At 38.3% G+C, this 12,502-nt stretch overlaps 1 protein-coding gene across 1 annotated transcript; it reads left to right on the top strand.

Moving 5' to 3' along the window:
- The first annotated feature begins 4,029 nt into the window (after nucleotides 1–4,029).
- FIBIN (fin bud initiation factor homolog (zebrafish)) lies at nucleotides 4,030–4,665 on the top strand. Its single transcript, XM_006872386.1, has one exon. The coding sequence runs from the start codon at nucleotides 4,030–4,032 to the stop codon at nucleotides 4,663–4,665; it is 636 nt and encodes a 211-aa protein (XP_006872448.1).
- Nucleotides 4,666–12,502: the final 7,837 nt, after the last annotated feature.

Here is a 12,502-nt window from a genome sequence, read left to right as displayed (position 1 = left end):
AAAATGGATGTCAGAAGAAACACGGAAACTTGCTCTCCAGCGTAGAGATGCTAAAGCAAATGGAAGAAATGAGGAGGTCCAAGAGCTGAACAGAAAGTTTCAAAGGTCAGCTCGAGAAGGCAAAGTCAAATATTATAATGAAATGTTCAGAGAGTAAGTGCTGGCAAAAAGATAAAATGGGGACAGAGCAGTGTACAGTACAACAGATAGTCCTGAAATTCCTCTTTAAAAGCGTAATATTTGAGCTGAGGCTTGAATGACAAAGCTTATACAAATCTGAGGTAAAAACATTCAAGTAGAAAAAACTATGAGTGCAAAGCCCTACCACAGACATAAATGACTGGTGTGTTGTGTGTGGGGTAAAGTAGTATGAATGAAGTCCAAGAGAGAAGCAGGTGCTTAAAAAAAGTAGGGTATTATTAATGGAGAAAAGAGCTTTACTTTAACAACGAAACTGTCTCCTCACATTTCCAGATGCTTCTTAAAATAGCAGTAAGATCCCCAGGTGAGAACCACTGATAATCCAACCTCTCTTCCTGCCTGCTCAGGGGTCTCCACAATCTAAAATATGGAATGATAGCCTAGCACTCCACACCGGTGTTTATTGATGATTCTGTCCATCTTTCAAGGGCCAGGCACTACTGATGTTCCCAATCATATGTGAGTGTTCACTCCTGTCATTTGGCATAGGTTTTTAGGTGCTTCTTATATAACCATTGCTGGATACTTGTGTAGTATTGTAAGTGAAATTAATACATTTGCAGGCTCTTTGTGCCTCACTTGCCCTACTGCTCAAAAGATTGCACAGATTCATCTACTTCTCTTTGTTTTCCACTTGTGATTACTGAACAAAGTACATAGAGAATTGAAATGAGACTGGAATATTCTCTCCTTTGTAATTTATCTCTGCCTCTTCTTATACCACTTAATTCTATTGAACCTGAGAATTAAAATAATGAAGACCAATAACATATTGCTCAAAGAGGAGAAATAAAAAAGGTCTGATTCTTCTCAAACTGGATAGATCATATAGTAGGATGTCCACTTCCAACTGAGAAAAAGTGAAATTTTATCAGACAACAAGCAAATTACCCTGTAGGATGTTCTGATACATCTCCAGCTTATAGGCCACGATATTCTAGGACCATATACAAACTGTTGCAGAGTTTAGTTAGGATGGGTCAAAAGTCTTCCTCTCAGTGACATTACCGTCTTGATGTTGGAATTCAGAATGTTCTTTCCCTTGTCTCCTGCCAGGGTCATCTAGATTAAGTGTGAGACAGTCACTGATTGACTAACTGTTGGCCAGATAAAACATGTGCTCAAATAAACAGACTATGTGATTATAACACAATCATGTTGTTGTTGTTGTTAGGTGCCATCGAGTTGGTACCAATTCACAGAGACCTTATGCACAGCAGAATGAAACACTTCTTGGTCCTGTGCCAACCTCACTATTGCTGCCACACTCGAGCCTATTGATGCTGCCACTTTGCCAATCCATCTAGAATTCCTTAAATTATATATATTAATTATCACAAATAAATATTCGCCTTTGCTATATATTGGAGTCCTGGTGTGGCACTATGGGTTAATGCTCTGGACTGCAAAGTCAGTTTGACCCACAAGGGCAGTGGTTCATGCTCACCAGCCACTTCTTAAAAACCCTATAAAGGGTTGTTATGGGTCAGTGCCAACAGGGTCACTATTGGTTGTTACCAACTCCATAATACTTAACAACAAAAACAACAATATAGTGAAAGCAGTTCTGACTGCACAGAGGTTAAGACTTTGACTGCTAACCAAAAGGCTAGTGTTTAGAACCCACAGCCACTCCATAAAAGAAAAATCCAGCAGTCTGCTTTTATAAAGATGAAAGGCTTGGAAACTCTGTGGAGCAGCTTGACTCTGCCCTAAAGTGTTACTGTAATTGGAGTCAGTTCATTGGCAACAAGTTTGGCTTTTGTTTGTTTTTAACTAAATTTTGGGTTCTGTTCTAATCACAGATAACATAAAAGTAAATAAATACATCATTACTGTGGCCCAGTAGGATAAGCACTTGGCTTGAACTGCAAGGTTGGTGGTTCAAACTCACCAGCTACTCCTTGGAAGCCCCATATAGGGTTGCTCTGAGTTGGAACCGACTCAATGGTGCTTAACAACCACAATAACAACAAACTTTGACAGAATCACACAATGGGAAGACAGATGAAGTTAACATATAAACCAATACAATGCAATATATTCCATTAAAAAACAAAGGAATAAAAGCACTAGTGAAGCTCTAACTATACAACCATATTGTTGAAACAATAAATTTCAAGCCACCAACTTCACCTGGGATGAAGGAGCCCAGGTAGTGTTGAATGAAGTATAAGCAGTAGGCTGCTAACTGCAGAGCTGACAGTTCTAATTCACCAGTTACTCCATGGAAGAAAGAGGAGGCTTTCTGCTCCTGTAAAAATTTACAGCCTTGGAAATTAACAGGGTCACTATGAATTGGAATCTCTTCAATGACAGAGGATAAACTGGAAAAAGGGGGAAGGAGGAATCATGACAATATGATTCTTTGTTCCAGGCACTGTGCTAAATAAAGGAGGCAGAAGTAAACACAGTTCCTGACTTCCTGCGGTTTAAATACAGATGGGGAGGAAAGCCCCAAAAATAAATCAATAAATATATAATTTAAGTGTAGCTGTAAATAGTAGAAACTGTCATTAAGGGTGGTGTAGAGGGAATGATTGGAAGAACTAATTAAGATCCAGAGGGCTTTCAGAGTTAATGCTACTATAGTTAAGACGTGAAATATGATTAGGTTTTAGTGAGGAAAGGAACTATGGAAGAAGAAATCAATTTCCAAAATAAATAAAAAGATTTAGTGTTGACTGCATCACAACCTATTTGGCTATGAATAACTTGCTTAACATTCTGCCCCCTTGGTGTTTCCATCTATAAAATGGAAAAGAGGGTTTTCTCCAAAACCTTTTCAGAATTCAAAATGAGGCAGTAACTAACTGTCTAGGCATTAGGTTAAAGATGAAATGCAAGATCTTAGTATGGGCAGTTTTTTTATAAAATTAAACAATTATTTCAGTTGTCTTTTTACTTAGTAAGCTAAAGAATAAATCCCTTTATCAGTCCTTGTTCTGCTAACAATACATTAATCAGTTTTCTACTTTGTTATGCTTCCAAAGTATTATTTTTATAAAGTTTATCTATTTCCAAACAAAATGGCTATTTCATACACTTTAAATTTGTCTTCAAAGTCACAAATTTTAAAAGATCAAAATAGATAGATCCAACAAATCCAGTCTGATATTTATTTTAAATAGTGAAATGGTGTTTCTGCAGGGTGTACTCACTCATCCACTAATTTATGATAAGTAAACCTGTCTTTTTGTTGTGGAAATTCTGTTTATCTTCTCTTTTTTGCCCTTCAAGTTAAACTTTACTTTGCAGGGTCTCCCCTTTCAATTTTTAAAAAGAGGCCCTGTACCTTTAATAACCGAGACCTGGTGAGAGGTTTCTTTCCAAACTTGTTCTGGGCTTCCAAGTGACGAAACCAGCTGTAATTTGAGAGCAGAGAGATCCTCAGAATATCATTAGCCAAGGAAAAGCTCTGCATTCCCAGTCTCCCAGTCCTGCTGTTGAAATAGCATCAGAAGGCAATAATAGCATTTCTCTCCAGCTACAGGCTCCATCTCCCAGGAGCAAGAGGGATCTCCTGGAGTGGGGCAACCCAGCCAGCGTCCAACCAGAGCCCTGGAAAAGGGCTTCCCCCTCCCCACTCTGTGTCCTGGGAAGAGCCAGCAGACCTCCAGCCACAGAGCACAGAGCAAAGGTGCCACAAAGGCGCTGGTGTGCATAGCCACATGAAGCCTGCTGGGGAGAGGGGACCAGGGTACAGCAAGTTGGCTGGGGTTGAGACTGACACCATCTCAAGAAGGCACTGACTCACAAGGGTATCCCTTCCTTGTGCTTAGGCCAAACATCTTCTTCTCTGGTCCCCAGTTATCCTGAATATCCAAGATGATGTTCCTGCAGTTCCTCTGGATGGGTTTCTTATGCCACCTGTGTCAAGGCTACTTCGACGGCCCCCTTTACCCGGAGATGTCCAATGGGACCTTACACCACTACTTCGTGCCGGATGGCGACTATGAGGAAAACGATGACCCAGAGAAATGCCAGCTTCTCTTCAGGGTGAGTGACCACCGGCGCTGCTCCCAGGGGGACAGGAGCCAGACCAGTAGCCTGCTAAGCCTCACCCTGAGGGAGGAGTTCACTGTGCTGGGCCGTCAGGTAGAGGATGCTGGGCGCGTCCTGGAGGGCATCAGTAAGAGCATCTCCTACGACCTGGATGGGGAAGAGAGCTATGGCAAGTACCTCCGGCGAGAGTCCCACCAGATCGGGGATGCCTACTCTAACTCGGACAAGTCCCTGACAGAGCTGGAAAGCAAGTTTAAACAGGGTCAGGAGCAGGACAGCCGGCAGGAGAGCAGGCTCAACGAGGACTTCCATGGGATGTTGGTCCACACCAGGTCCCTGTTGAGGGAAACGCTGGACATCTCTGTGGGACTCAGGGACAAATATGATCTGCTGGCCCTCACTATCAGAAGCCATGGAACACGGCTAGGTCGGCTGAAAAATGACTACCTTAAAGTGTAGATGGAAGGGCACAGAGCCAGGGAGAGGGAATTCCAGCGCCACTGTGGAGGCTGGGAAGTGGAAAAGAGGGCTCACACTTCCCTTATACTTAGTATTTCTATAGTCCAGATATGCACTTTGAAAACACATCTGAAGTCATCTAAAACAAAAGAAAGAAAAAGTGAGAGTTGAGTGGTTTCATTTTTTGGTTTTGCACATTATTTATGTGATTGTAATTGATTTATCACCTTGGAAGAACAATGTAAAGCTACACCTCCTATCTTTCCAAGAAGGCTTTATTACTCTGTAGAAATACCTGTTTCAGACATCTAGAAGGACGCATTGTACACGGTATGAACTGATTAAACTTCCCCATCCTGGAGACTACCTGGAAACAGAAAACATTGTACACATCTCCTTTCCACATCAGCCTTCTCTGAAAACTGCAAAGTTGCCTGTTTTTTCAAATGAGGTCCAAGGTGCTGCTCTGCATGCCTGCCAGCCAATGGAAGTTGCCTGTTTCTTCTCTTTTTTTTCCTCTTATTTATTAACCACGGTCTCTGAGTTGTGTTTTGGTAAGAGTATTTGGCTAGAAACCATGTAAATCAACTTTGGAGGGACATTTCTGAGGTACCTCTGTGGGTGTGGATAAGTTAAAGTGGCCACAGTTGAGGAGTCTCTGCTTTGTGAACTTACACACTCACATTGATGTGCTGAGCTACTATGGAGTGGCTTGTGTGCTTGTCTCTCATTGTGTGTCAATGCCTTGTCATCAGTGCCACACTCGATCACAAAGAAGTACACTGTTTGGGTTCACCCCCAAATGACTATGATTTAGGTTACCAATGTATTTTTTTCTCATTTGAGGGTTTTGCTTCTGTTTGCTTATTGAAACTTGTACTTCCAGTTGGTGGACTCCTACGTCTCTAATGACTCTTTAGCTATTATTCAGCCAATAAATATGTTCCTATACAATACTGACTTATTTTTTAATTTGAATCTGTAATTTTACATTTTAAGGGGAGGAGAGTAAAAAAAAAGAAAGAAAGAAAGTTTTTTTCTATAGAAAAGAATGGAATTTAAGCCAGTTTATTTAGAATATGTGATAAAGAAGACAGAGGAAGGGATAGCAACATATTTGGCAATCCTCCTTCCCCTGACCACCCTTACTTTCTTAAAAAAAAAAAAAAAAAAAAAAAAAGCCTGCGTCAGAAGTGTAATTTGATCTCTGCTTTTTTTTTTTTTCTTTAATCTCTAATTTTCTTTTTTTCCCCCCTGTGTATCACTTGGAAAAGTTTGTGGTAAGTCTCATATTCTATGTTCCATTTCTGAGTTATAGAACTACACGAATGTTTAATAATTTTGAAATCAGGCCTATGGTAATTAATCAATGGGTTTGAATGGTGGAAATATACTTAATTCCATGTTTTTCTACATACCAAGCCCCAACTTTACCTTAAATATGCTTTCCCTTTTCTCTCTCCCTTACTCTCTCTCTTTCTACCCTCCCCCTTACACACAGGAGAAGAAATTCATGTCTGTACTTAATTGTTCAAAAGTGAGCCATTATTTCTTTCCCATGCACAGGGAACTCAGTTTTGCATGCCTATGTAATGCCCATTAACTTCTTTATAGTTGAGGAAAACATAAGTGACTTATCCATAGTTAACTGTAGCAACTTTTAAATTTAAGTACAGGAATTCACTACAATGTTATCTTTTTCTAAGCTATTGAGAAATGAGAGAGAATAGCTAGAGGCCTAAAACTTTGCATACTTGTTATAGCTTAAAATTTAGAAATCATAAAATAATACTGAAAATAATCATTTCTAATTTATTTTAGTCACCTAGGCCCCTGCTTTTAGCTGCCTCTAAAGTCCTTGTGAAAAGAAGGTGAAAGGTAATTTAAAGGGGTTTCTTCTTTCATTCTCTAAAACAAAATGAGAAAAAAAAATCAATGGAGACAAAGAAGATGATGTTTGGTACTTAAATATTTGCAGTTTGGAATCACAGCTCTTAATATTGCTCATTACGATGCACTGAAGCCTAGTCTACAGACATTTCCTTAATGCCTCCAACTGTAATGGGAGGATACTGGACATATGATAGGAATGGAAAATTGGTTTCATTGTGCACATTAATTTCAATCAATTGTTAATGACTGCATAAAATATTATGTTAAGAAGTCTTTCAAAAAGGATTCAAAAGCCTCAGAAGTAGAATGCTGTCCCTGATTTGAGATGTCTTCTGAGGGTGCAGGAAAGGGGTTGGTGATAATGCATCTGCTATACATTTAAAAATCCTGAAAAGATTGTCCAGGGCTAACATTCTATGATTCCTTCAAAACCAGAACAAAATTTTCTAGCATTGAATCACATCCATTCAATTTTAGATGAACAGCCAGTAAACCCACAAAGTCTTATGTAATTATCCCCAGAAGGCAAATGGGAATTCCCCAGTGGGCAGAAAGAGCAATCTTAAACTGCCAGCCCAGAGGATACCACACAGGACTTTTCCAAATCTTTTTATGATGGAGAGTCAAACCCATTCATATCTTTCCTCCCCACTTAGCTCATTATTCTCATCATGATGACAGAGTTACAAATTTTCTTCTAAAATAGTGTTTTCTTAATTACCTAGACTATGAAATCTTTTAAGAATATGAAGAAAAGTATATACCCTTTTCCTTGAAAACTCTACTTGCAAACACAGCCAAAGAATTTAGGATATTAGTGGTTTCCAATAAATATTTACTGATCACTTAGTATGTAACAGACACTGGGCTAGGTTGTAATTGATTCTGGGATATTCACAAAATCTTGGAAATTCATCTATCAGCCAAAGGTTAAAAAGATCTTGTAGAGTTTTATTTGAAATAGGAGGCATTTAGTAGCAGTACTATTTATAATAGAGTCCTGATGTGGTGTTGCAGGATAATGCACTGGACAGCAAGATTGACTTGACCCACAGTGTCTGCAGTTCAACCCCATCAGCAGCTCCTTGGAAACTCTACACAGGGTTGCTGTGAGTCAGAACTGACTTGACAGCGCTTAACAATGACAACAATCATTGTTGTACCTATAATAAAATACTATGAAGAAGTTTTGCTCTGTAATGCATGAGATGATCTTAATAGCTAACAGCAATAACATAATAACAAAAACAACAAAATAGATCACTTTTCTGAGACTTCACCATTATTGGTCTATTTCTACTGGAGAACTTAATGAGGTGATTTGCCTTAGTTCCTACAACTTTATGGTCAGAAGTGTTTTATAAAAGAATGAGTACATGTTTGGTGCTATCAGAAGAGCACCAAACACAGTGCCGATCCTAAATTGTTTGCTGCTTTTATTTCTATTATCATATTTTTATAACTGAGGCACAGAAAGCCAAAGTAACTTATCCAAAGTTAAAGCTGTATGATTTCTTATATACTCTACAAAGTTTTCCCTGAGTGGGATGTATGATTGAATAAAAGAAGAATATGGAAGGGAAGGGAGAAATCTACTGGGACTTGTAGCTGTCCAAACAAATGTTGTTCCCTACATCCATTCATAGTCTCTGGATGGTGTAAACGGTTAATACGCGCAATTGCTACCAAGAGATTATAGGTTTGAGCTCACCCAGAGGACCCTTGGAAGAAATTCCTGGTGGTCTGTTTCTGAAAACTCAGCAACTAAATATCCTATGAAACACAGTTCTATTCTGACACATATGGCGTTTTCATGAGTCAGAATCAATTCAACAGCAACTGGTTGGGTTTGGGTTGTTTTCCAACTGGTTAAGCCTACATCCTATAGCAATTCAGGTGTCTAAAACTGTCTAGCTGTCAGAACTTTGTAGCCCTTTATTTATAAAATTACTCATGGATACTTTCTCTGTAAGGCATGTTGTTTAATAATGATTAATTCTCACACTCCCAATCTGACCATGTGAAAACTTCCATATACTAATTTTGATGCATTTTGCAGGTGTCTGTCTATAAAGAGTTTATTATGAAGATCACCAAGCCATTTTAGCAACTTCAACAATCAAAGGCAGGCCACGAAAGTATCAGAAGCCACAGGCGCAGGTGTGTGATGGACAGTGTCATCAAGAGACTATTCAAGTAGTTAACACCCTTTTCATTGCCTTTTAAATTCTCTTTTACGACTCTGTAAGGAAATAAGTACAGAGTTTCTCAAAGAAGCCCTAAAACTTATAGTATAAGTTATTTGAGTAAGTAATATAAATGTATATATGAAACTGACTGAACACATAAAAGCATTCTAAGTGGCAATATAGTCAAACTTCTTTGGAGTGTTTTTCATAGGATGATTATCAAAATTTTCTTAATAAGGAATATTACTTGGATAGGGAAAAGAAATGCTAAATGTGACTTACAAATATTTTAACATAAAAGGGAACACAATCAGAACTATAAAAAGTTTTGGTTACAAATGTTGTTAAGTGCCTTCTAGTTGATTCCAACCCAGAGTGACCCTGAATAGGGTTTCCAAGGAGCAACTGGTGAGTTTGAACTGCCAACCTTATGATTCAAACTGATTTTTCAGTCCAGCACATTAATCCACATTGCCACACCTAGAAATACAGAAATGTATAACAATAATTTACTGATATAGAGAATTATACTCTGCAAATTATCCTCATGATTTTAGAATCAATATGGTCCTTGTTGTTGTTGTTGTTGTTGTTGTTAAGTGTCATTGAATAAGTTACTATTCATAGCAACCCTGTATAGGCTTTTGTTGTTGTTGTTGTTATCATGTGCCGTGGAGTCGGTTCCGACTCATAGCGACCCTGTACAGGGTTTCCGAGGCTGTAAATCTTTTTGGGAGCAGAAAGCCTCATCTTTCTCTTGCGGAACAGCTGGTAGTTTCAAACTGCTGACCTTGCAGCTCACAGCCCGATTTGTAACCAATACGCTATAGGCTTTATGAGACTGTAAATCTTCGCTGGAACAGAAGCCTCATCTTTCTCACATGGAGCAGCTGGTGGTATTGAACTACTGATGTTGTGTGAATAAAATTAGATTTGGTATAATCACACTTTCAAGAGATATAGGATTTTGTTATTGTTGTTCTATCTTTTTAAATTTTTTTTTTTCTGATTACAAACGTCTTATTTCCTGACAATGTGGTAAACATAAGAAAATATAAAGAAAACAAAATCATCTATAATCTCAAGTTGGGACCATACATTCATTATCAGATTTTGGTATATGTTCTTTTAGCATTTTTCATGCACTTCTATGTACATATGATACATATCATATATAGATATATATTATATATATGATACATGGAAAAACTATTGAAGCTTTTCCAAGGAAAACATTTTACTTTGTGAATTCAAGTAAAAGATCTAATTTTACTTGGATCCACTGTTGTCACTCATGGAAACAGAAAAAGAAATCAAATGACCTATTGCATTGAGAAAAGCTACTGCAAAAGACCTCTTTAAAGCTTTAAAAAGATCACTCTGGGGACTGAAAATACCACGGTATTTTCAGTCACCTTTTATGGCTTTGAAACCTGGACAATGAATAAGAAAGGCCAAAGAAGAACAAGTGCATTTGTATGATGATGTTGGGGAAAACACTGTCAGAAGAATGAATGAATCTATATTGGAGGAGTACAATCAGAATGCTCCTTAGAGGTCAGGATGGCAGCAAGACTTCATCTCACATGCTTTGGACGTGTTATCAAGAGAGATCAGTCCTTGAAGAAGGACATCATACTTAGTAAATTAGACGGTCAGCATAAAAAAGGAAGACGCTTTAACAAAATAAATTGACATAGTGACTGAAAAAGTGAACTCAAATTTAGCAACAATTGTAAAGTTCATGACTGGGAAGCATAGTGTTCTGTTACTCACAGGATTGCCTAGATGACACCCAACAACAACACACATACATATTTACATAGAGTCGAAAAAAGAAAATAACATAAATATCTATAACGTAATACGAAAACGCAGAAGAAAGATGAGGCTTTCTGCACCTGCGAAGATTTACAAGCCTTGGAAACACAATACAGGGTTGTGATGAGTTCAAACTGACTCAATTGGACGACAGCAAAAATGAAAAACTATTATAATCAACACTGTGTTGTAGCTAATTGTTATTGTGGGTGTTAACAATGTTTAATGGGACAACTCTTAAAATTTTTGTCTTAATTGTACCCATAATGCTTTAGGAAGTGGAGCTTCCGGGTTCTGGATCTTGTCCCAGTACATATTAGCTATGCAACTTTGGACAAATCCTTTAAATGTTTTGAAATTCAGCCACCGCAATTGTGAAGTAAAGATAATAATAGCTAGCATTTATTGACTAGTCACTGTTCAAATTATTTCCCATATGTTATCTAATATAATCCTCCCAGAATTATATTTCAGGCAGGTATTATATTTTCTGAAATTTTCAGGTAAGCAAACTGAAGCAAAAAAAAAAAAAAAAGTTAAGTAATTTGCCTATGTCCTCACAACTAGAAATAAATAACATGAGCATCTAAACTCAGATTGTTTTCCTCCTAGCCTACTTACTTTTGTTGTTGTTGTTAAGTGCTGTCGAGTCGGTTCCGACCCATAGCGACCCTGTACAGGGTTTCCAAGGGTGTAAATCTTTACAGGAGTAGAAAGCCTCATCTTTCTCCCGTGGAGCGGCTGGTAGTTTCGAACTGCTGACCTTAAGGTTCGCAGCCCGATTCCTAACCACTACGCTACCAGAGCCTACTTACTAGTCACTAATAATACTTTCTTTTTCTGAAGGTAAGAGACTGCATACATGATTTCAGAAGCCCCTTTTCTATTCTAGGATAAATGGCCAGTAAAATGACACTTTATCCTTTGTGGTCTTTCTTAATGGGAAACTCAACCTCAAATTTTGTCAACTTTTTTCTCTCAATTTTATTTGGACTGGAGGATAAATTCCTTTCACTTCCAAGTGTCACTGTTCTTCTTTGCCTAAGAGCCATTTGCTGGCTGCAGAATTGGCAAAGACAAGCCTCCAGGAATTGAAGGAATGAAAACTGATATCTTTCAAGAAAATGAGGTGGCACTGGAAGCATTCACTCATCTATGCCAAGAAATTTGGAAGACAACTATTTGGCCAACTGATTGGAAGAGAACCATATTTGTGTCCATTCCAAAGAGATGTGACACAATGGAATATGGAAATCATCGGACAATCTCTTTGATAGCCCATGCAAGTAAAGTTTTACTAAAGGTAATACCGAAATGGCTGCAAGCATATATTGACAGAGAACTTCCAGAGGTTCAAGCCAGATTCAGAAGAGGACGTGGAATGAGGGATATCATTGCTGATGTCCGATGGATCTTGGCTGAAAGCAGAGAATATCAGAAAGATGTTTACCTGTGCTTTATTGACTACGCAAAGGCTTTCAATTGTGTGGATCATGACAAGCTATGGACACCATTGCAAAGTATGAGTATTCCTGAATACTTAATTGTGTTCATGAGGAATCTGTACCTGGACCAAGAGACTGTTGGAACAGAATATGGGAACACTGATGGTTTAAAAATAGGAAAGGTGTGCGACACGGTTGTATTCTTTCACCATACTTATTCAACCTGTATGCTGAGCAAATAATCTGAGAAGCTGGGTTCTATGAAGAAAAATGTGGCATCAGAATTGGAGGAAGGTTAATTAACAACCTGCAATATGCAGATGATACAACTTGCTTGCTGAAAGTGAAGAGGACTTAAAATATTTACTGATGAAGATCAAAGAGCACAGCATTCTGTATGGATTGCATCTCAATGTAAATAAAACAAAAACCCTCACCACTGGACCAATAAATAGCATCCTTATCAATGACGAAAAGATTGAAGTTGTC

The sequence above is a fragment of the Chrysochloris asiatica genome, unplaced genomic scaffold (assembly GCF_000296735.1).
Source record: "Chrysochloris asiatica unplaced genomic scaffold, ChrAsi1.0 scaffold00196, whole genome shotgun sequence".
Classification (NCBI taxonomy): Eukaryota; Metazoa; Chordata; class Mammalia; order Afrosoricida; family Chrysochloridae; genus Chrysochloris; species Chrysochloris asiatica.
Note: the sequence above shows the minus strand (reverse complement) of the source record. Positions and strands in the feature narration are given on the sequence as shown.

Bases quoted from the DNA above. Each gene is read 5' to 3' on its own strand.
- FIBIN (XM_006872386.1), top strand. From the start codon at position 4,030: ATGATGTTCCTGCAGTTCCTCTGGATGGGTTTCTTATGCCACCTGTGT.